This window comes from Neoarius graeffei, chromosome 11 (genome assembly GCF_027579695.1).
Source record: "Neoarius graeffei isolate fNeoGra1 chromosome 11, fNeoGra1.pri, whole genome shotgun sequence".
In the NCBI taxonomy this organism is placed as follows: Eukaryota; Metazoa; Chordata; class Actinopteri; order Siluriformes; family Ariidae; genus Neoarius; species Neoarius graeffei.
In genome coordinates, this window is record NC_083579.1 from 1,498,227 (window position 1) to 1,524,440 (window position 26,214).

General features: G+C 44.5%; 1 protein-coding gene across 1 annotated transcript in view; it reads right to left on the bottom strand.

Moving 5' to 3' along the window:
• Positions 1-26,214, bottom strand: part of ttc27 (tetratricopeptide repeat domain 27) — a 95,274-nt gene that overhangs the window by 24,612 nt on the left and 44,448 nt on the right. The window contains exon 10 of the mRNA XM_060933226.1: positions 15,498-15,611. Within this exon, the coding sequence (XP_060789209.1) occupies positions 15,498-15,611 (114 nt within the window). The remainder of the gene's footprint in view (positions 1-15,497; positions 15,612-26,214) is intronic.

Genomic DNA, 26,214 nt, shown 5'->3' on the forward strand with positions numbered 1-26,214 from the left:
AAGGAATCAGGTTGCTTCACTTTGCAAGGTTGGATCGCATGATCCCGCCCCAGACGCCACGGCTGGGCTGAGAGTTACGGTATAAAAGAAAAGTGTGAAGAGATTTTCCACAACAGGTCTCAGAACGCACTGCAGCCGGGACACAAGAGAAGGGGTTTTCTTGTAAATTAGTGACTTCTTAATTTTGGAGTTTCTGAGTCTTTATCTCACAAGTGTACAATTTTAATAATCTCACAGAATATCTGAGGTTTTTTTCTCGTAACCGTCTGACTTTAATCTCAGAAATGGAGTTTTTTTTCCCCCTCAGAATATTACTCCCACTTCTGCTCCGTGGTTTTTTTCCCCTAAAATGGCCGAATACACCGCTGTAGGATGATTCGAGATGCTCAGGATTCTTTAAACAGAAATTATTTTCTATACAAATGTTACTTATTACAGTAAACAATGTTCATTATATTTTATTCATCATTACTGGTCAAATTCTTTGAACTATAAACTTTCCAGCTGTTTTGTGATGCAGCAGTTTAATCCGTTGTTAAATCAGTTGAATCGGTTCCTGTGATTCACCGAGTGGACCCTCCGATCCCCCAGTCTGTGATTTAAACTCTTTCCCCAGAGACCAGACAGTGGGGTTTTGGGCCTTGTGGCAGCGGGGGCGTGGTCTAGCATCGGTCTGTGACAGGAGGGCGGAGTTGGGGAAGTTAAGTGGCAGAATCATTTCACCTGTTGTTAATTGATGTTTGTGTGTCTTCCCAGGGACCGCGCCCTTCTTAAGGAGAGAGAGTGAGAACAGAGGGACTCTCTCGATAACCAGACAGCTAATGTGTGTGCGTGTGTCTGTGTGTGCGTATTTACAGCTGAAAAGCTGAATAAAGAGAGTTTTGTATGCTCAGTTCTGTCCTGCCGTCCTTCTGTGCTCCACCCCTTTACACGAACTGCCACAGTGGTGCCGAAACCCGGGAATGAGCACAGAAGACAACAGCCCCATGGAGTCCTCCACCTTCGCCGACCTGATCCACGCCTTCGCCACGGCCCAACAGAGCCAGCACTAGGGGCTGCTCGCCCTCCGAAAGGAGCAAGAACAACGGTTCGAGGCCCTGGTGCTGGCGCAACAGGAAGATCGTCGGGCGTTCCGGCACCTCCTCGCGTCGGCGGGGTCCACCAACTCCACCGCCGCGGGCCCTTCCCCCCTCACCCTCACGAAGATGGGCCCGCAGGACGACCCCGAGGCATTCTTCACGCTCTTTGAGCAGGTAGCAGAGACCTCGGGGTGGCCGGTGGAACAGCGCGCCGCGCGCCTCCTTCCCCTGCTAACAGGAGAGGCGCAGCTGGCCGCGCTACAGCTCCCCGCCGACCGCCGGCTGGCCTACGCGGACCTTCGCCGGGCCGTCCTCCAGCGGGTGGGACGCACCCCAGAGCAACATCATCAGCGGTTCCGCGCTCTGCGCTTGGAGGAAGTCGGCCGGCCGTTCGCGTTTGGCCAGCAACTCCGGGACGCCTGCTGGCAGTGGTTGAGGGCCGACAGCTGCGACGCCGAGGGACTCATCGACCAGGTGGTACTGGAACAGTTCGTCGCGCGTCTACCAGCGGGAACCGCAGAGTGGGTCCAGTGCCACCGCCCGGCGTCGCTGGATCAGGCAATCGAGCTGGCGGAGGATCATCTGGCGGCTGTCCCGACGGCAGGACACTCAAACTAAAGAGCGAGTCACGCAGCTGTTAATTCCGAAGAGCCGCCGGGAATTGGTATTCCAGGCGGCTCACTTTAATCCCATGGCTGGACACTTGGGGCAGGATAAAACACTAGCCCGAATAATGGCCCGATTCTATTGGCCGGGGATTCGCGGCGATGTCCGTAGGTGGTGTACGGCATGCCGCGAATGCCAGTTAGTAAACCCAGCGGCCATTCCAAAAGCGCCTTTGCGCCCTCTACCGTTAATCGAGACCCCGTTCGAAAGAATTGGCATGGATCTCGTCGGGCCATTAGATCGGTCAACACGAGGGTACCGCTTTATATTGGGTCTGGTGGACTATGCAACGCGATACCCGGAAGCAGTGCCTCTTCGCAATATCTCAGCACGCAGTATTGCGGAGGCGCTCTTCCGCGTCATCTCCCGAGTTGGAATCCCGAAGGAGATTCTGACTGATCAAGGCACCTCGTTTATGTCACGAACACTGAAGGAACTGTATGGGTTATTAGGTATTAAGCCGATCCGCACCAGCGTTTATCACCCACAAACGGACGGCTTAGTGGAACGGTTTAATCGCACCCTTAAAAACATAATTAAGAAATTTGTAAGTGAGGACGCGCGTAACTGGGATAAATGGCTCGAACCCTTGCTCTTTGCAGTGCGAGAAGTCCCCCAAGCCTCCACGGGGTTCTCCCCGTTTGAATTATTATATGGGCGTAAGCCGCGCGGCATTTTAGATGTGCTGCGAGAAAATTGGGAGGAGGGACTTTCACCAAGCAAAAATGAAATTCAATACGTTATTGACCTGCGCGCAAAACTCCACACACTCACACAACTAACCCAGGAGAATTTGCGGCAGGCCCAAGAACGGCAAACCCGCCTGTACGACAAGGGTACGCGCCTTAGAGAGTTTGCACCGGGAGAGAAAGTACTCGTACTGTTGCCCACATCGAGCTCTAAATTAGTCGCCAAGTGGCAAGGACCCTTTGAGGTCACACGGCGAGTCGGGGACGTCGACTATGAGGTGAAACGAACGGACAGGGGTGGGGCGCTACAGATTTACCACCTCAACCTACTCAAACTCTGGAACGAGGAGGTCCCCGTGGCGTTGGTGTCGGTGGTTCCAGAGAAGGCGGAGCTGGGGCCGGAGGTTCAAAAAGGAACATTAGCATCACGTCCCTCTCCGGTCCCCTGTGGAGACCACCTCTCCCCGACCCAACTCGCGGAGGTTGCCCAGTTGCAGACCGAGTTTTCGGACGTGTTCTCACCCCTGCCCGGCCGCACTAACCTCATAGAGCACCACATTGAGACGCCCCCGGGGGTGGTAGTGCGTAGCCGCCCTTACAGGTTACCCGAACACAAGAAAAAGGTGGTTCGGGAAGAACTCGAGGCCATGCTCGAAATGGGCATCGTCGAGGAGTCCCACAGTGACTGGAGCAGCCCGGTGGTCTTGGTACCCAAGGCCGACGGGTCGGTCCGGTTCTGTGTGGACTATAGAAAAGTCAACGCGGTGTCTAAATTCGATGCGTACCCAATGCCTCGTATTGATGAGTTGCTCGATCGGCTAGGCACGGCTCGTTTTTACTCGACACTGGATTTAACAAAGGGTTATTGGCAGATCCCCTTGACTCCATTATCCCGTGAAAAAACGGCCTTTTCCACACCGTTCGGCTTACACCAATTCGTCACACTTCCTTTTGGGCTGTTTGGGGCGCCTGCTACGTTTCAGCGGCTGATGGACAGGGTCCTCCGCCCCCACGCCACCTATGCGGCCGCGTACTTGGATGATATCATTATTTATAGTAATGACTGGCCGCGGCACCTACAACACCTGAGGGCCGTCCTTAGGTCGCTGAGGCGGGCGGGTCTCACGGCCAACCCGAAGAAGTGTGCGATTGGGCGGGTGGAAGTACGGTATCTGGGCTTCCACTTGGGCAACGGGCAGGTGCGTCCCCAAATTAACAAGACTGCAGCAATTGCGGCCTGCCCGAGGCCCAAGACCAAAAAGGGGGTGAGACAGTTCCTGGGGCTGGCTGGCTATTATCGTAGGTTTATACCTAATTATTCGGACGTCACCAGCCCGCTGACTGATCTGACTAAAAAGGGGGCACCAGATCCGGTCCAGTGGACGGAGCAATGCCAGCGGGCTTTTTCTAAGGTTAAGGCTGCACTGTGTGGGGGGCCACTTTTACACTCCCCTGACTTTTCTCTCCCTTTTATGTTGCAGACGGATGCGTCGGACAGAGGGCTGGGGGCCGTTTTGTCCCAGCAGGTGGAGGGGGAGGATCGCCCTGTCTTGTACATTAGCCGCAAGCTGTCGGTGCGTGAGGGGCGCTACAGTACCATCGAAAAGGAGTGCCTGGCAATCAAGTGGGCGGTCCTCGCCCTCCGGTACTACCTGCTGGGACGCCCTTTCACCCTCTGTTCGGACCACGCGCCCCTCCAGTGGCTCCACCGCATGAAGGATGCCAATGCGCGGATCACCCGTTGGTATCTGGCACTCCAACCCTTTAACTTCAAGGTGATCCACAGGCCGGGGGCGCAGATGGTCGTGGCGGACTTCCTCTCCCGTCAAGGGGGGGGGGGGAGTCGGCTGCGGGCCGGATGGCTGCCCGGCCTGAGTCGGGCGGTGGGGGTATGTGGCAGCGGGGGCGTGGTCTAGCATCGGTCTGTGACAGGAGGGCGGAGTTGGGGAAGTTAAGTGGCAGAATCATTTCACCTGTTGTTAATTGATGTTTGTGTGTCTTCCCAGGGACCGCGCCCTTCTTAAGGAGAGAGAGTGAGAACAGAGGGACTCTCTCGATAACCAGACAGCTAATGTGTGTGCGTGTGTCTGTGTGTGCGTATTTACAGCTGAAAAGCTGAATAAAGAGAGTTTTGTATGCTCAGTTCTGTCCTGCCGTCCTTCTGTGCTCCACCCCTTTACACGAACTGCCACAGGCCTGTTTAGGGCGTGGCCATGTTCATCTTTGGATTTATTTGTGATGTCACACTCCACAGCAGGTTAATGGCTGATATGAAAGTAAACGCTCAGGGCTTTATGAGTTTGCAGTTTTTCTGAGGTGTTTATTTTTCCCTCGTCCGCGAGGTTCAGGTTGACTTTGCGTTTCCGGTTAAGAGGACGCGGTGTGCGTTTCGGCTGCTGCTTCTCACCGGAGTGTTTTAGCTTTTTATTTTTTTCCCCCTTTGTTTTTTTGTTTGAATGTTTTGTCCACCAGTTGTGGTGTAGCTCCAGACCCAGTTTTGGGCGTCAGTTTCCTCAGGCCTTGGCCCACCGTGGGTGGTGTGTGTTCTGCTCATGATGGACTGCAATGAGCTCGTTGCTCTCTTTAACATTAGAGTTGCCCAGCGCTCTGTGCGGCGGCGTTTCTGTGCTCGTTCTCTGGATCCCCGGCGCGGTGTTCCGAGTGCTGTGGCCCAGTGGCGTCGGCTGTGCCGGTGGGGTGGGGTTTACCCTTCGTGCACCTTTCGGTGAGACTGTGGGCAGCTACGCCACTGGAGTTACATCCCAACCTCTTTTGGTGAACTTTTTTATTTTTGTAACTGTAAAGCGCTAGATATGCTTAACTTATTTTATTTATTTAACTTATTAAATGCTATAACTGTATTATTACAGGTGTGTACGGTGCTTTATTGTTAAAGGAGCTGTAGTTTGTGCCGTGTGTTTTATTTCTGTAGCAGTGTTATTGTGGAGAGGTGAGGGTTATTTGGCCAGCAAGGGTTAAAAACTCGTTTATCATCCGCGCTGGGATTCGAACGAGTGTTGAGCTGCAATGAGAAAGCGTTGTAGCTGTATCCCGCTTCTAAACAAAGCTCACGAGTTAAACACAAATTAAATAACGCACTAACAAACTAACTGCATGTAGGAACTAAAGTAGTGAGAAAAAACCGTCGCACTCCAGACTCCGCATGCTGGGATCGGACCGAGGGAACTGATCATGATCAGCTGTGTAGTTTTACAGCATCGAGAGGAATTTACGGAGAACTGGCTCTAACGTGAAATCGTACGCAGATCGCGAGCGTGAACGTACGCTTAAAAATCCAGCTTTGTATTTTTTCCCTACGAAATAAAAAAAACCATTAAATTTCTCAGTTCACTAAAACCTGTTTCTAATTCTGTGGATTCAGGATTGAATCTGAAAAGGAAGTTTAAACGCATCTGATGTTTAGTAGCTAATTTGTACATCAGGAATGTGATTTATATATTTAGGCAAGATGAATAAGAAAAGGTTTAAAAGACAGACATGAAATAAACTCGTACTCAGTCATTAAACCAGTTTACGTGCTTTATTATTATTATTATTATTATTATTACTACTTTACTGTTATAAAGTTTATATCAGCAGAAGACAATCAAATCGTTTACAGAAATGAATTTTGCGACACTCAGCCGAGACGCGAAGGTTCTGACACGGTTTAGTACTTCAGGAGATGAGTTTAGTTCATCATGTCTATACTGGATTATATTTCATATTTTATTTGTATAGAGATTAAAAAACAACAACCAAAAAACCCTCTAAACTCTTTTGAAAATGGGTTATTGCTTTGAGACGCAGGAAATTCTCTCGTCCCAAGTTAGTACACTCCGAAATAATGAGCACCAGGTTTTTGTTTTTAAATCAGATTAAATGCGGTTGCCTGATTCCAGACACGTGTTCGACAGTGATGATGAGCTCGTCCCCTTGCGTCGACTAGTTTAATGTTGATTTTACTGAAGCGACGCCTCCAGGTTGATTAGTTTCCCGTTGGAACGCGTCCCTTACCGTCTCGACGAGGTGAAATTAGTAACGAGGTGTCTCGGGGAATCTGAGAAATGAGCTCCGTTTTCCTGGAAGGAAACTGACTGCATCAAGTTCATTATAAATTTCATTTCCACACCAGTTTGTTGTTGAGTTTCTGTTTAATCCTGCAATTGGGTGAGACGGAAGGAAACTTTTATACTTCTTTGTTTTTGGAGAAGAGCCCCAGTGGAACGACACATCACCTGGAAACACAATTAAACACCGAAACACTGGATTAATGACTGAATTCACGTCACATCTCATCCTGAAACAAGAGCGCTCCAAGAGTACAATATCCCCCACTGGCAACTCGGCCAGAACGCTGGTAAAATGTGACCGAACTGAGTGAAATTATAATCGGCGTATTACTGACATATAACAAAGAATCCAGTCAAGTTTCATGAAATTCCTCCAAAAATTGTGAGAGGAGTTGATTTCAGAATGTGAGTACCCTTCCTGGGACGGACAGACAGACAGACAGACAGACATCACCAGAATATAATCTCCTTCAGGCCTTTCAGCCAGCGGGGGATTAAAAACTCTTCTGCATTCACTCCTGAGAAACATCCGGAATATTCCGCAAGTCACATGACACTAAGACCATAACAAACAGGAAGCTGAAGAAGCGTTAAAGTGACATCATCGCTTCAAAACTGTAACAGATAAACACACGTGAAACACACGCGCTGTTAGCATGCTGCTAGTCTGGATCCCGCTAGCTAATATCCGTTGTGATGTTATTAATTAGCCTTCGCTAATATTTTTCAACATTCCTCATCACTAATTAATCAGACGACACTAAAATCTTTTGCTTTTGTGAATATTTCTTGGATATTTAACTTCCATAACTTTTCTTTGGTTTAAACAGAAAAGGAAGAACAATTCGCTTTGTTTCACTTGAATAAAAACGATCTGATGCACTACAAGCTCCCCAGTGGATTTATTCACGTTTACTTTCAGAAGTTTTCCTGCCGTGTGTTTTTATCAGTTCACCTGAAAAATCCCAAAGAATAAAGTGTGCGTTTCTTTTTAAAGAAATTGTTACGCAAATTTAATTGAAGATTAAATACTCGCTTTAACAGAAGATTCTGGAAAAATCCAGGCAACAGTGGAACAGATCAGACATCACAAAGCACAAACTTTAGATTTTTTTTGATAGGACAGTGTAGAGAGACAGGAAATGAGCGGGAGAGATCGGGAAAAGACCTCGGGTCGGAATCGAACCCGGGTCCCCGGATTTATGGTATGGTGCCTTAGCCATCTGAGCCTCGACACCCCCCAAAGCACAAACTTTAAACAAAATACAAAATAAAATGTATATTATATATAAAATTCATTTATAAATTTAATTTAAATTTTAATTTTATTTAAAATTTTCAATGTTATTTTTAATGTTATTTAAATTTTTATTTTATATATAAAAATATATTTTTTTTAAATCCGAACTTGACGATCTAAAAAAATTCCATTTGCTTCTTGTATTTAGGATTTTTGTTTTAAATCCTCGAACAGTGAAAAATCTTACTAAGAATATTTATACATGAAATAAGGAAATATTAAATTGTTAAAACATTTGGAAAATTCAATCAGAAAAAGAGACTAAATCTTTTATAAACCGATTTTAAAAATTGTTGAGATAGTAAAGTGTGTGTGTGTGTGTGTGTGTGTGTGTGTGAGAGAGAGAGAGGGATGTTTCTGGAAGGAGTCTCCAGTGTCAGCACTGTGTAACTGTCAGAGGGGAAGCTGGAACTTCTCCAGAAGTTCTCCGACACCTTCAAGACAGAGGAGTTTACACACGCTGTGATATTTTTCTTATTAACTCTGACACAGAGAGAGAGAGAGAGAGAGAGAGACAGAGAGAGAGAGTTTGGTGAGGGAATGTATGTTTATCGCTGCTGTAATATCAGTGAGAAACAGGAACTCACTTGCTTCCCTGAACAATAAATGTAACTATAAACGGATTAAAAGTACGACCCGTTCTTTAATTAGTAATATACTGTAAACTGCTGTGGTGTAAAAGGAATAAAACCCACGATGACGTGCTGTTAGAGGAAACTGTGCTCCATCAGACCACCCTCTTGGTGATTAGTTTACTATAGGAGCGCAACCTGCGGCGTTTATTACTGTTTAAAAAGACAGTACTTCATCAGCGGGTCACTCGGGTTTCAGATCCTGTTCAGAACTGAATTATAGAACGCTGTGTGTGTGTGTGAGTGAGAAAGTGTGTGTGTGTAACACGTGTCCGATTGAAACACTTTCACTCCGGAACTGCAGGTGAAATAAAACTCCCATGCTTTTACAGCTACAAGCAGTGAGGTGTAGAGACGGAGATTTAACAGGAGAATGGCATCACCATCACCATCATCACCCATACTGGCCAACCCTCCCGGTTTTAGCCTCCGTCTCCCGCCTCCCGATCGTATTTGTTAAAAACTGGATAATCTCCCGGTTTTGGGAAATCCCTAACGCCAAGTTAAAAATACTCCCGATTAGTCATCCGCCTAGTGGGGGTTTGCTGGATTATCACACCAACGACCCGGGTTCGAATCCCAGCAAAACCCTAACACATGATAATAATAGTTCTTGAAAAAAAAAAAAAAAAGATACATCCTTACCAAAAATACTCCCGATTATGTCCAATCAGAATCGTATGAGAAACACTGCTGACGTCAACTGATTTTTAACCAATCAGCGAACAGAACGACAGTCACTTCCGTAATGTAGGATTCACCCGGGCTGGCCGACATTTTTTACAAGCAGTCACTCATCATGGCCACTAAACCCAATACCACACGGCAAAAACATGAATGCAAATCCCAGGTTGCCTGGGAGAATGAGTTTCCGTGGATAAGCAAATGTTCGACCGGCCAGTTACACATTTTAAGGTAAAGATTCCTTAAATCAGAATATAACGGACATTCGAGTGTGAAATTAAACTCGTCTTCCGTAGCATTTCAGAAACAAACTGGACAACTTCTAAAGTCTTGAGTGAAATGTTGCAGGACGGAGAATGTGTTTGGTGAGTGTATTTGAACAGCGCAGTCGTGTCTTAGTGCTATTTTGAATTCATGTTTGAAAGTTTTAAGTGAAAGTTTATGAGTGAATTATCTGGAAAGTGATGGAGTTTGATGTCAGCCCTGTGATGACCTGGCGACTTGTCCAGGGTGAACCCCGCCTTTCGCCCATAGTCAGCTGGGATAGGATCCAGCTCGCCTGCGACCCTGTAGAACAGGATAAAGCGGCTACAGATAATGAGATGAGATGATGGAGTTTGATGGAGTTTTGAGGTTTTCAGTGAAAGATTACTAGCGAGTGTGTTTTGGTCGGACTGAAACGTTGCGTTCGAGTGAATTTCTTTGTGGAGTATATTGTGATAGTACGGTAGGATTTATAGAGACATTTTTACATTTTGTTTGAAAACTTTCAGTCAAAGTTTGCAAATGAGCAAATTCCTCTGCAGCATTCCGATCGGATTTTGATGGGATTTCTCGCGCTTTTTAAACATTCTGTTGGAAAGTGTTTAGTGAGAGAGACGCATTTTAGTCGCACTAAGACAGTGCAGTATTTATTTAATTGAGTTGTTACTATTTTAGTTAAATCTTATTAAAATGTAATTTATATATGATATTATAGTTCTGTGTATTTGTACATGAGCTTACAGAAGGAAAACACATTTGATGCGACCCAATAATCCTTTCATTCACTGTGACTATTTTAAGAAATGATAAACATTCTTCTACAGCATCGCTTGTGTTATTTTCTGTGGGTCTCTGTATGGATACAATATTCAGGCAGGAGATTTTTCAGCTCAAAATCTGATTTCAGACTTCCCTTTCACTGTTATTATATTACAATTCAAGACGAGTATTATTTCAGATTGTTCACTCCGAGCTCTCTCAGGCCTGATACAGGAATCCCATCACCTACAGGAACTGAAAACTCTTTAATTGTATAAATTTAAAATGGTTTGCAATTAATCGGGATCCACTGTTTTTATCGGTTCAACCGCGCATCAGACTCTCGGCCAACTGAAAATGTCGTTCATGCACTTTTCTCCCCCAGGAGAGTTTTGAAAAGTTGGCAGGTATGATCACCATCACCATCATTTCACAAGAGGTCAGGATTGATTTGGTGTTTTTTGGGGGTTTTTTTTGAGAAACTTTCCAACTTCATGTCAACAAAAACAGCTCAGAGTCTAAAGAAGCCATTTTATTTTATGTATTTTCAATTTTAGATAAAGAACACCTCTCTGTGTATTAAATTATAAATGAATAATTTTTAATTATTTGATTGGTTAATTAAGTAATGAATGATTAACCAAGTGAATGAATTTAAAACATTTATTATTAATTGATTATTTATTACATTGAAATACAATTATGGTGTGTTGAGTTTATTAAAATAAAAGTATTTATTATTGACAAACAGAAATAAGGGAATATTCATGAGATAAAGATTAGAAATAAAAACTAAATACACAGTGTGTGTAGAAATGAACTTGAGATGTTTAGAATTATTTGTCCACAAGTGTTATGTTGAGTAATCACAACAAAAATGATTATTAAATAGTTTAAATATGAATATTAATTAGTTTATTAGAATATACACAAACGAAATGTATTTTAACATGAATTTTAACTGTTTATTAATTTTAGATTATTTTATTTGCGTGATTTCTCGTCCAATCAGAAGTGAAAGATGTTGAGACACGGCACTGAGGAACTCCCCCGCCCCTCCCCCTTTTAACTCCTGCATCCCAGGCTGTGGCTCCGCCCCCTCTCGCAGGGATCGAGGGATTTGTCCCGATCGTTAGCCGAGCTCCAGAGCGTTCTGACCTCTCTGTATCTGTAACTCACTCACAGACGGCGTCTCACAGCTCGAGACGCCCTGAGCGATTTGTCAAAGTCAGTTTGGATGAAGAACTTTTTCAGAAAACGTCTTTATCGCTCGTAACGAGAAAAAAAAAAGTTGCCGTGTGCTTGGTTTACTTTCCATCCAGATCCCTCACGAGTCGATAAATCATCGATCTGACATTAAAGTAAACTCAAATTTAATCTCGATGCCTCAAGGCTGTGTTTTGATTTGATTTTCCCTCACACACACACACACACACACACACACACACAATAAAAATAAAAACACTGAAAAGAATACAGTCTGTTCCATCTAGCTGTAATATTTAATTAGTAAAGAAAACACATTTAATATTTAACATGAAGTAATAGTGTGTGTGTGTGTGTGTGTGTGTGTGTGTGTGTGTGTGTGTGTGTTAAAATACTAAGTGACGGGGTGGTGTGATGAAGCCGAGTCAGTGTTCTCACCCTGAAGTTGATTATTTTCCTCTAACAGCACGTCCCCAAGTGTTTTATTCCTCTCACACCACAGCAAATCACCAACATAAACATCTTTACATATTAAACATGTCAGACTTTTTATCCATTTATGGCTACATTCAGTGTTCGTTCCTGTTGTCACTGACGTTATAGCAGCGATAAACAGTCGTTCCCTCACCAGCGCCTCTTTATTCTCTCTCAAAGTTGATTAAAGGAAAACCCCTGCAGTTTGTTCCATCGTGTTCCTGAGAAACTGTAAGTTAGTGTGAACTCCTCTGTCCTGGAGACGTTCCAGCTTCCCCTCTGACTGTTACACAGCGCTCACACTGGAGACTCCTTCCAGAAACATCACACACACACTTCTCACTTTAATATGGTGACGTTTTCTGAAATTATCACACGATTTTTAAAAAATTTTCCAGTTTATCATCAGTCCGTGTCGTAATGTCTGCTGGACACGCCCCTGTGGATGAGCTGTTGCTATAGAAACACAGGAGGAGTGGCTCAGAGACTGGCTGATGTTTATATCTGATCCTGTAAATGCTGAAGTGTGAGCAGTGACTGAGTGAGGAGGGTTAATGTTCTCCCTCGTGCCCACGGTGCAGCAGGACTCAGGAGTTTTACGTCTGTAATAAAGGTAAATAACGGAGATCAGATCTGATGACGCCATCCCCTCCCCCTCATCCTCCTCTGTTCTCTCCAGGCGGATGATATTTTTAACCCGGAAACAGGAGGTCAGCTGACAGGAAGTCAGTCCCAATCCTGCTGAAATTGTATCAGTTCATCTCTCCTCGTTCACACACGCATCAGGAAACGGCAGATCCTATTTTCATTAGGACAGGAAATGGGAAAGTGCTGCGAGTGTAGGAGGGCCCCGGGCTCCGGAAACGACCTCCTGAGCACGCGAGCCCAAAATACGCGCCGAGGGAGGACGAGTTAATTAAATAAATATACGGTATGTATGAATGAATGAATGAATGAATGAATAAGCAAGCTACGTAAATAAAATTTAAAAAAATGTTAAACAGAGAAAGAAAAAAACGAAATAAATGAAAAATAATATGAAATAAATTAAAATATGTAAAAAGAAGAAAAATATTAAACAAATGGCAAACAATAAAAGGAAAAACAAGCCACAAATAAATAAATAAATACAGATGGAGAAAGAAATAAAAAAGGGGGGTACAGTAATATTGTGTGTGTGTTAGATCAGAGAAGAATGATCAGACTGGTCTGAGCTGACAGGAAGTCGACAGTAACTCTAATAATCACTCTGTACAGCAGGGGTGAGCAGAAAAGCATCTCAGCATGAACACCACATCAGACCAGAGGAGCTCCAACAGCAGACCACCACCTCAGGTTCCTCTCCGGTCAGACAGGAACAGGTCTGGGTCTGAACAGGGTGGGTCCGTGCTCATGATACCCTCAGATTCCTGTCGGTTCAGACCAGTCGGGCCTGAGTTTCCCAAAAACATCGCAGCACAAACATCATCGTTAAATGGTAGACTGAGCAGCACAATGAACTCTCTCTCTCCTAGTTAAAATGCTCTGAGTGTTAAGAGGCTTTTGGGAAACCCACCACTGATCTTCCTCCTCTGATCTCTCTCAGTCCACAGATGCCCCGCTCACTCACTCAGTGTTTTTTGTTTTCTGCACCATTCTGTGTAAACTCTAGAGACTGTTGTGTGTGAAAACCCCAGGAGATCAGCAGCTTCTGAAATACTCAAACCAGTCCATCTGGATCAAACCAGCACCCAGACCACAGTGAGAGAAAGTCACACTGTGAGATCACAATTTTTCCCGTTCTGATGTTTGAACATTGTGAACATTAACTGAAGCTCCTGATTTGTATCTGTGGGATTTGATGCGTCGTGCTGCTGCTGGCGAGGGATCGGCAGGTGTTCCTGTGAAAGTGGATGGTGTGTGTGTGTGTGTGTGTGTACCTGAGTTTGCATCATAGCTTACACAAGTTTAATGTGGCAGGTGACTGGCAAGAACAACTGGCGGAGCTTACCAGTGAATACTCAAATCGGCTGGATCTCACTGACTCCAGCCCCTTACCCATCATCATGAAGCTTCAGGCCACCAGAGAAATCGCCTTGGCGAAAATTCAGCATTTATTCACCAATGTCCATATTCCACAGAAGACACTCATAGATCTAAACAATAAAACGGTGCAACTGGTAAGGAAGTGGCTTGGCCTTAATACGCACTCAACTAGAGACATCATCTTTCAGTCACGAAAGGATGGTGGTCTGGGTATTGCGAACGTTGAGTGGGTATACACGGCCACGAGAACCAGCCACCTCCTGAACATGCTACATAACAGCGACCTGACAGTGAGACAGACGGCTCGTGCATCTCTTACACAACATCTGAACAGGCGCAAAGTTCCAGTCGCCAGGGAGGGTGAAGAGCAGTTTTTGGGGTTTCAAATTAAAAACAACAGCAAACTAAACATCAAAGCTGCGGGATTCGGGGTGCGATCTGATTGGCTTGATCTAAACGATTTATGTAATCGTATGGGATTAAACCTGTGGCGAGTGGGCGAGACCAGACAGCGCACCAGTGGCGCTTCAAAACGTTGTAACAGACCCGCCCACCTACCCCCGCGTCACTTACAAACTCCACGACACGTTACAAGAGCTACCGACTGAAAGTGCGAGAGCAGCCATACTCAAAATTTGGCGATTTCAGAGCGCAGAACATTGGACAGGCCTCAGGCTACAGGGGAAACTGGCGTGTTTACCATACGCAAATCACTCCCTGTCTCATACTGTATACTCCAACACCTCAGTCGGCGAGGAGATCCTCATTTTTACCATCAAAGCCCGTCTTCAAGTGCTACCGACTAAATCTAACCTGGCCATCTGGTATCCACATTGCGTTCTCCATCTCACTACCCATCACAATGATGCAGCTGCACACATTTTAAATGGGTGCAACTTTTATAAAGGTCTCTATATAGCACGGCATGACAGGTTGGTGGACCTGGTAACAAAAGAGGTGCACGGACTTTCAATAAAAACCCATAACCACTGTGCAGTAAAAACGGACTGGTTTAGCGCTAATCATGAAGACGCCCCCTTTAGTAACATTCCAAACACCCCTGACATCACCATTATAGACGCTGACAATAAGAATGTGATTTTTGTGGAAACAGGTTGTTGTTTTGATTTATACAGGGACACTTGTTACCACTCCAAGCGTTTAAAATACCAGCCGCTTTTGGATGCAGTCACAAACCAGGGCTAGAGGTGTAAACTTGTTGTTCTAGTGTTTGGCAGCCTGGGACACGGACATAGATTTGCCCTGCGTGGGCTGCAGTTCTGTGGACTGAAGAAGGACAATTCAAAAAAAAACTTGCCAAGTATTGTTCAATCTCTGCCGTAATAGGCAGCATAGCGATCTGGAGGAGGAGATGCCATGTGTACCCTTAACCACGCCTATTTTTACATGTTTACCCCAAACTATCAATCCAGTGTAATGTATAGTATGGGACGCTTTGTGATTGACCTGTCCTCGTTAATGGATAGCACATGACATTTTGTGATTGACCTGTTCTTACTAATCCTATGAAATTACTTCCATCAGTATTTGGATCTGTAATAAGAAATTTCCTTGTGTTTAGATCCAAATAAAAGTATTAAAATATGTGTGTGTGTGTGTGTGTGTGTGTGTGTGTGTGTGTGTACCTGAGTTTGCATCATAGCGCGCTCCACTCTACGTGAACTTGACCTTTCCACTTTTGTCCTCAGGCAAAGCGCCGTCACCTCCACGGCCCAGAACTTCGGCTGAGACAGTACACACTGGGGGGAGGGGGGAGAGAGATATGCATTTTACTGCAACACTGACAATATTTAGATAAAATTTGCGAACACCCATCTCTCTCTCGCTCTCTTTTCAAGTTTCACCTGAAATTATAATCAGATTTGTATTCCGCTCTAAAACAACCATAAATTCTACACAAACTCGTGGTGCATTATTTTGATGCTCAGGTTGATTTTTAAAGTATGTATTTCTAAGCAAAACAAATCTACACTATATAGAGATCTACACCGTGTGTGTTGGACTTCACACCACACTCTCAGAATAAATAAGGGAAGCTCAGAGAGACGCCATCAGCAATCATTAGAGCAGAGTTGCAGGATGAGCTGAAAGCAGCAGGAGCATCAGTTATACAGAGACACACCCCCTCATGAGATCGAGCAGCTTCTCTGGAAACAGTACCGGGGCTTTACACATCATCTGAATAAACGTTCGTGAAGTTCCCAGGACGTATTACAGAAGAATTTAATTTCATCAGCCAAGAAACTGGATGTAGGGAGAAGACGGACGTTTCAATAACAACGCCAAAAATACAGCCACACTGACTCAGGGAGGTCCGGTGTAGCCAATCTGATCCGATCCAACCTCCTGCCTGAATCCCAGGGAAAATTTACAGAGGGATCCTCAACACCTTGGGGAACTGAAGAGGAGTTGAGAGGAATGAACCAAACCTGAAGCACAGTGCTGCAGAAACCCAATCACTTCTTACTCAGACGTCTCCAAGCTGGAAGGACAACGACGATGACATCACAAAGTACCAACGCTGTTCACTTGTGGGGTGTGAATACTTCTGGTTCCTCACTGTACAGAGTGACCAAATGTGGGCTTGTATTTGTGGTCCAGACAGGAATCAAACTAAAACATGGAAAGGATTCTTCAACACTTCTGTACTTCGTGTGTGTGTGTGTGTGTGTGTGTGTGTGTGTGTTGCGAGTTCCTGATCAGCGTGGTTGTAAAACTCCAGGTCATGTAGCTCGCAGTGTTCAGAGACTTCCAATGAAAATTCTTTCCAGCACAAATTCACCAGAAACCGGACCGGAGCTCAGAAAACCGCGGGCATGAACCTGATCCATGCAGCTTCTGACGGTCTAATCCAGGCCATGTTTACACACGGAGCAGAACAGAAATCGCAGCTCCATCATGTCGTGTCTGAGCGTTAAACGGACGACCCAGACACTCGATGAAACCGATCTGAAGTCAGACGGATCAGACGATTCAGCTCCGAGTTCCCGACGCTTTCTCTGTCCTGAGCTTTTACTTTTCAGGGTCACCTTCAGTACGCTCGTTAGAGTTCGACACCAAAAAGTGGTGAATGAATAAATGAGAGTGAAATGAGATTAGAGAAGTGCAGCGCGGCTCTCAGCGGAGCGAAGGGACTCGATGACGTGGAGCTGAAAGAAACCTGACAGCCGCAAGATAAAGAAGAACATGAAGCCCTTCATCCTTACAGAGTGAGACCTAAAGCTAATTTACTCAGCAGGAAGCTCGAGTGTTTGGATAATCAACCGGCATTTACACACACACACACACACACACACACACACACACACACACACACACACACACTCAGAGAGAGCTGTAGGAATAAGAATAGCTTTTCTCTCTAAAGCTCCCGACACACTGCAGGGTTCTTTACAAACACAAAAAGATTCAAAAGTAAATAAATCAGAAATGATTAAAGACAAAACACTAATCAGATCAAACATCGGGGACAAACTGAGAGATAACGATCATAACGGATGATGATGGGAGGAATAAATGAAAGAAGGGACAGATGAAAGGATACAGACAGACAGACACTTTATTAATCCTACAGTACAACAACCAGAGTGCTTTAATGGGTAATGGATGGATGGATGGATAGACAGTAGATAGACGGACAGACATAGGTACAGTAGATGGATGGGTGGATGGACGGACAGACATAGGTACAGTAGATGGATGGACAGTAGATAGACGGACAGACATAGGGACAGTAGATGGATGGGTGGATGGATGGACAGACATAGGGACAGTAGATGGATGGGTGGATGGACGGACAGACATAGGGACAGTAGATGGATGGATGGACGGATGGAGGAACAGTAGATGGATGGGTGGATGGACGGACAGACATAGGGACAGTAGATGGATGGGTGGATGGACGGACGGACATAGGGACAGTAGATGGATGGATGGACGGATGGAGGAACAGTAGATGGATAAATAACAGTGGTTGGTTTTATTGAAGAGTCTGTCGGTGCCCTGTTGGGAAACAGAGCTGGAACAGACAGTACGAGTGACTCGGTGGTTGACGGACGAAAGACAGGAGGGAGAAATGAAAGTATAGCTGGATGGACAGACAAACACTTCACTGATCGCAAAGAAAGAAAGAACCTGGATTTCCACCCTTTCTGAGGTTCTCACCCTGATCACAGTGAGACCCAGCATCAGTCTGCTCTAATCCCACACTCCCTTCCCCTTCAGGAGGGGTTTATCCCCGTCAGGGCGGCGCTGGGTCCGGACACCATCCCAGGAATACCAGCAGTGAGGGGGGCAGGGCGGGGTTTAAACCAATCCGATACGCATCAGTAAACAACATGAACACAGGCATTATACAGGATGTTATAACACACACACACACACACACACACACACACACACACACACACACACACACACACTCCCTCACCCAGACACGGACTCTGAACTACTTTCTGCAGACAGACAGCTTCCACCACTCTGAGTGAGTGAGTGAGTGAGTGTGTGTGTGTGTGTGTGTGTGTGTGTGAGCGTGTGTGTGTGCGCTCTTCCATCACTGGCCGAGTTGCAGTCTGTAGACGAGACAAATTTGGCAGTGTTAAACAGTGCTAAACTTCTACAGAACAACAGGAACAGCACAGAGAGAGAGAGAGAGAGAGAGAGAGACTCAGTGTGACACTGTGTGGTCTCTCCAGCTGAAAAAATCCCTGGACAGTCAAAACTGCGAGGGTTTTTTGTTTTTAATATCCATACCTGCCAACTTTTCAAAACTCTCCTGGGGGAGAAAAGTGCGTGAACGACATTTTCAGCTGGCCGAGAGTCTGATGCGCGGTTGAAACAATAAAAACAGTGGATCCCGATTAATTGCAAACCATTTTAAATTTATACAATTAAAGAGTTTTCAGTTCCTGTAGGTGACGGGATTCCTGTATCAGGCCTGAGAGAGCTCGGAGTGAACAATCTGAAATAATACTCGTCTTGAATTGTAATATAATAACAGTGAAAGGGAAGTCTGAAATCAGATTTTGAGCTGAAAAATCTCCTGCCTGAATATTGTATCCATACAGAGACCCACAGAAAATAACACAAGCGATGCTGTAGAAGAATGTTTATCATTTCTTAAAATAGTCACAGTGAATGAAAGGATTATTGGGTCGCATCAAATGTGTTTTCCTTCTGTAAGCTCATGTACAAATACACAGAACTATAATATCATATATAAATTACATTTTAATAAGATTTAACTAAAATAGTAACAACTCAATTAAATAAATACTGCACTGTCTTAGTGCGACTAAAATGCGTCTCTCTCACTAAACACTTTCCAACAGAATGTTTAAAAAGCGCGAGAAATCCCATCAAAATCCGATCGGAATGCTGCAGAGGAATTTGCTCATTTGCAAACTTTGACTGAAAGTTTTCAAACAAAATGTAAAAATGTCTCTATAAATCCTACCGTACTATCACAATATACTCCACAAAGAAATTCACTCGAACGCAACGTTTCAGTCCGACCAAAACACACTCGCTAGTAATCTTTCACTGAAAACCTCAAAACTCCATCAAACTCCATCACTTTCCAGATAATTCACTCGTAAACTTTCACTTAAAACTTTCAAACATAAATTCAAAATAGCACTACGACACGACTGCGCTGTTCAAATACACTCACCAAACACATTCTCCGTCCTGCAACATTTCACTCAACACTTTAGAAGTTGTCCAGTTTGTTTCTGAAATGCTACGGAAGACGAGTTTAATTTCACACTCGAATGTCCGTTATATTCTGATTTAAGGAATCTTTACCTTAAAATGTGTAACTGGCCGGTCGAACATTTGCTTATCCACGGAAACTCATTCTCCCAGGCAACCTGGGATTTGCATTCATGTTTTTGCCGTGTGGTATTGGGTTTAGTGGCCATGATGAGTGACTGCTTGTAAAAAATGTCGGCCAGCCCGGGTGAATCCTACATTACGGAAGTGACTGTCGTTCTGTTCGCTGATTGGTTAAAAATCAGTTGACGTCAGCAGTGTTTCTCATACGATTCTGATTGGACATAATCGGGAGTATTTTTGGTAAGGATGTATCTTTTTTTTTATTTTTCAAGAACTATTATTATCATGTGTTAGGGTTTTGCTGGGATTCGAACCCGGGTCGTTGGTGTGATAATCCAGCAAACCCCCACTAGGCGGATGACTAATCGGGAGTATTTTTAACTTGGCGTTAGGGATTTCCCAAACCGGGAGATTATCCAGTTTTTAACAAATACGATCGGGAGGCGGGAGACGGAGGCTAAAACCGGGAGGGTGGGCCAGTATGAATATCTAGCCTGGTCCTGACGGGAGACAAAACCTTCCTAATGTCCTGACTGGAGCACGAGGAGGAAGTTTCTTTCTATCAGATCTCTGAAACAGAAGCTTCTGCAGAACTTTTGTTAAAACACAGGTGGCTCAGTGCAGAGAGAGAGAGAGAGAGAGAGAGAGAGAGGGAGAGAGAGAGAGAGAGAGAGAGGGAGGGAGGGAGAGGGAGAGAGGGAGGGAGAGAGAGAGAGAGAGAGAGGGAGGGAGGGAGGGAGAGAGGGAGGGAGGGAGGGAGGGAGAGAGAGAGAGAGGGAGAGAGAGAGAGAGAGGGAGGGAGAGAGAGAGAGAGGGAGGGAGGGAGAGAGAGAGGGAGGGAGGGAGAGAGAGAGAGAGAGGGAGGGAGGGAGGGAGAGAGAGAGAGGGAGAGGGAGGGAGAGAGAGGGAGGGAGGGAGTGGCATAGAGTGGATGCAGAAAGTTAAAAAAAAAAAGAATGTGGATCAGACTGGTTTGTAGGTGGACATCAAAGTGTTTTGTCAGCAAGTCCCAACACACACACACACACACACACACACACACACACACACACACACACAGCTAACAGCCCATGAGGTTTTACTACACATGGGCAGACAGATGGTGCCGGGGATATGAGGATACACACACACACACACACACACACACACACAGAGTAATGTGATAAAACGGTTTGTGAGTTCCTCCTGAGTTTTATGTCTCAAATGAATCTCTGAAAATAAAAGAACATTCTGTCAAACTGAAACACACACACACACACACACACACGAACCTTGAAACACACAGAACTGTGGACAGATCCAGAAAGAGAAAGACAGAACCCTTTCAACTGTACGACTGAACCTTTCCATGTCAGACAGCGACGTGGAGGGAACGTGGTGGTGGAAGTGAGAGAGAGAGAGAGAGAGAGAGAGAGAGAGAGAGAGAGAGAGAGAACATTCTTCTTGTCATCTTTTCCTCACTCATCCCTCACTTCATCTCAGATGTGTGATGATGATGATGGTGAAGTTTCTTTCTCCCACACGGACACTGAGGAAAACAAACAGAAAGAAATTCCTCCACAGCAGCAGGACACTCGCTCCCTAAAACCCCGGTTGCTATAGGAACAGGATCAGGGCTCCGGAACCGAGGGGGAGTGTCGGGATCACCAGTACAGCCCAACATAAGTGGGGTGGTGTTCGGAACAGCCTGTTAATGATCACCATCAGGGAAAAAACTTCATCACTCAGATATCCATCACTCTGAGCTCCTGCAGTGATCCCAGAAACAGGAACCTCCACCGTTCCACAACACCACAACTGAAATAAACAAAACCTGAAGATCAAACAGTTTGGAAAAATGGACATCAACACGTTCCTGCAGTCTCTATCAACCAATCATCTCCCTCCATCCACGCCCAGACCTCACATTCCCAAACCCGGGGAGGAGGTGATGAGGATGATGAAGATTTTTCCCCCAAAATGCCGTTGGAATTTGATGTAGAGATCTGTTTCCACCCAGAGTGAGTGATGTAGAAACAGAGACGGATGAGGAAAGACCATGGGACACCGCCAGGGAGTGAGCTCACAGACAGTGACATGAGGGGGTGGGTGTGTGTGTGTGTGTGTGTGTAGAACATCATGCATGAACGGATTTCTTTGCAGTGAGGATGCAACAGCCAAGACATTTATCTGACATCAGCCCGTTAGCTCATCTGTGTTGAGGTCGAATCCCACTGCTGGGTTCCTGGGAGGAGTTTACGCTTCATGGTTCCTCAGGAACATGAAAAGCTGTGAGTGTTTTTGGTCCTGAGAGAATCAAGAGGCTGGTGAGGGAGCGACGTTTACAGCAGCGAGAACATCAGGGACAACAGGAACTCGCTGAGTGCACGGACATTAAGTGGAACAGGAGCTCACTTCACGTGCAGCAGTAAAAGACCTCGGAGTGATTATTGACCCCAGTCTTTCATTCGAAACTCACATTGATAACATCACCCGGATAGCTTTCTTTCATCTCAGAAATATTGCAAAGATAAGAAATTTAATGTCATTGCGTGACGCGGAAAAACTAGTCCATGCTTTCGTTCCCTCCAGGTTGGATTATTGTAATGCCTTACTGTCTGGATGTTCCAATAAGTGCATAAACAAGCTCCAGTTAGTTCAAAATGCAGCAGCAAGAGTCCTTACTAGAACTAGAAAATATGACCCCATCACCCCTGTCTTATCCACACTGCATTGGCTCCCAATCAAATTTCGTATTGATTATAAAATACTACTATTGACCTTTAAAGCACTGAATGGTCTCGCACCACAGTACCTGAGTGAACTTCTGCTCCTCTATGACCCGCCACGCCTACTTAGATCAAAAGGTGCAGGCTATCTGCTGGTACCTCGTATAGTGAAGGCTACATCAGGGGGCGGAGCCTTTTCTTACAAAGCCCCACAGTTATGGAACAGCCTTCCAAGTAGTGTTCGGGAATCAGACACAGTCTCAGCATTTAAGTCTAGGCTGAAAACATATCTGTTTAGTCAAGCCTTGTGTTAATGGTGTTTATGAGGTAAAGGTGTAGATCTGGAGGATCCTCAGACAGAGTGTTTTGGTAAACTGGGATGTATGGATGCTGTCAGTCCCCACTCGCTTGCTCACTCGAGTTTGTTGACGGTGTAGTGGCTGCTGCTTTATGTCCCGGGGCCCCTCATGCCTGTGTTACCTTCTGGCTCTCTCCTTTTAGTTATGCTGTCATAGTTAGTTGCCGGAGTCCCTGCTTGTACTCAGTGCAATATGTATACTGTTCCTACTTATTCAGGTGACATTGGGCATACCTAACAACCTGTGTTCTCTCTCTCTCCCCTCCAAAAAATCTGTCCCTCTGAGTTACATGTCGGTCCTGGGATCGAGATGCTGAACCTCTTCTGCTCCTCAGACCTGCCTGATCCATCCTGGTGCCCTGTGTCTGGCTGGAGTCTCATCACATCGCTCCTGTGGAGGACGGCCCCATGTGGACAGTTGAAAGTCACACCTGGAGGACGCTCTGGACTCTTACAGTAATGCTTTTATGGCTGAGGACTACAGTTGACTTGCTAACTTTAGGACTGCAGTTGTCATGAACAGTTTTGCACTCAAGTTTCCATCAATGAAGAGTTTATAACATCAACGAAACTGTCCTCATGTTAAAACTGTTAATGTTATAGTCATGCTGTCTGTTGTTGCCCAAATGAGGATGGGTTCCCTTTTGAGTCTGGTTCCTCTCGAAGTTTCTTCCTCATGTCGTCTGAGGGAGTTTTTCCTTGCCACCGTCGCCACAGGCTTCATCATTGGGGATAGATTAGGGATAAAATTAGCTCATGTTTTAAGTCGTTCAAATTCTGTAAAGCTGCTTTGCGACAATGTTTATTGTTAAAAGCGCGATACAAATAAACTTGACTTGACTTGAGTGCACGGACATTCAGTGGAACTCTAAAAAGTCTGATGGGTCGATCTTTAATTAGTTAAAGTTGTAAATATCGTGTAAAATGAACAACACCGTGTGGCTCGGGGTGTTACAGAGAAATAATCATCGTCAGGGTGGAGACAGTAACTTCCTCTCTCTGATTATTTACACAACACAGAAACGGGTCACATCCCCCACGTGAGGGACGCGACCCTGAGGTCACAGAAATGAACATATCTGAGGACCACGTTTTAGAATAATGTTAATCAGGATCAAAGATTCGTGATGTAATATTGAGGACTTCAGAGCTTAATAAAGGACCATTCATTACTAACGAGTTTCTAGTAATTACTCACGAACTACACAGCAATCACAATTAGTAAAGAATTACTATTAACAAATAATTACTAATATACTACTAGTGATATATTAACTATTAATGTATTATTTAACTTAATTAGCAAATAATTACTGATGTATTATAAATTATTAAATAATTGCTGATGTATTACTAATTACTCATGTATTGCTAATTAATTACTATTAGTAAAGCAGTACTGATGTATTAACTAATTAGTATTAATAATTAATTCCTGATGTATTGCTAATTAATTACTATTTATAAAGCATTACCAATACTGCTATTAATAAATCATTACTTATGCATTACTAATTACTGTTGTATTAATTATTATTAGCAAAGAATTACTGATGTGTTACTATTAATAATTACTGATATATTACTTGAGTTACTAATTAGTGATGTACAGTATTAGTCATGAATTACTAATAAATTACTAATAATGTGAGTAATTGTACTAGCAATGTTAGTGTGATGTTCTCTCTCACTCTCACACACACACACTCACACACACACCAGCTGGATCTTAAAGTCAGTCGAAAGCAAAACTGGTCCTGATCCAAACTCTTCCTTTCACCAGATGACATTCAGTAACCTTGAAAGCGCGCGCACACACACACACACACACACACACACCCCTCGCTTTTGTTCATGTGCCTCTGAAGGTGGACGTGAAGCTCCTGGAGCCAGACGGATTGGATGCAAGCCGGTTCCTCTTCTCACTCGAGATCCGTTTGACATTTAAGGATATTGGTCTAGCCGCAATCCTTTAACGGTTCCTGTCTGAGACACGCACTCTTTTATTAACGTTTCGCTATTAGACATTTCACAGACGTGCACAAGACGAGGCTGAACATTTCACATCTTTTTGAGAATCAATTTTCATTTGATGAAGGACGAAAAAAAAGAGAGGGCTGAAAGGAGACAGCAGGAAGAGATTTCTGAGATAGCGAGGCCTAATTACAATTCATGCATTCAGCCTGCACAAAAGTGCCTTGGATTTTTTTTCTGCTCGAGCCGGAGCACTTTGCTCCCTGTCTGGTTAATTAAAGTAATAAAGGTTAGGACACGGCCCAGTGAGCAGGACCATCTCATTTAGAACAGCTCGCTCTTAAACCGCCCTCTCTCCTCCTCTCTGCACTTCTCCGTTCCTCAGAATGTAAATTCCAACACTTTTCCCTCCTGAACACTTATTTTTCATAACTTTATTTTTACCTGTTTGATGTCAACGGCACAGAAATATCACTTCTGGAAAATTATTTATTAATAAAGGACACCGACATCATCAACACCAAAGATCAGTCTAAAACTGTAGTACATGTCCCTGTGAATGAGCCGTTACTATAGAAACGATAACATACTGGAACGAGCGTGTTCATATAAACCTGTGATCAAACACCAGCCGACCAATCAGAATGCAGAAATCCAGAAAGACATTTTTATTTATTTTATTTATCTAAATTAAATCTAATAACAATGATTCACTAGTCAGGTCATGATAAAGAAGAGCACCTGGTCTTCCTGTTCTAGATGTACAACCCCGATTGGAAAACAGTCGGGACGCTGTGGAGAACAAATAAAAACAGAATGCAATGATTTATAAATCCTTTTCGACCTATATTCACTCGAATACATTACAAAGACAAAATACTGAACATTCAAACTGATAAACTATAGTTTTTTGCAAATATACACTCATTCTGAATTTGATGCCTGTAACACGTTCAAGAAAAGTTGTGACGGGCGTGTCCACCACTGCGTTCCATCTCCTTTTCTTTTAACGACACTCAGGCCCTGTCCACACGGCAACGGATTCAGGTGAATCTGATAAAATTATTTATCGTTTCGGCCTGGCGTCCACACGGCACCGGCATTTTGGGTGCCCCAAAACGATATTTTTTGAGAACGGGTCCCAGAGTGGAAAAATCTGGCAACGGCGCCGTTGCGAAGTCGTCTGGATGAGTAGAACGGATTTGTTTATGATGATGTCACAACCGCATGACTAGAACAAGCAGCACTCTCGCTGTTTTGTATGAACCACTGCATTGCATTCACTTTTGTATACAGCTTTTCTTTTAAATAAACAAGTAACTGAACCATTTCTTGAATTTCTTTTTTTATTGGATAAGACTGCTTTTCAAAATGCTCACACAATATAAAAAGTTATATAAATTATATAAAAATGCTTTTCAAAATGTTCACACACAATAAGAAAATTAAGTTATATAAAACTATGCA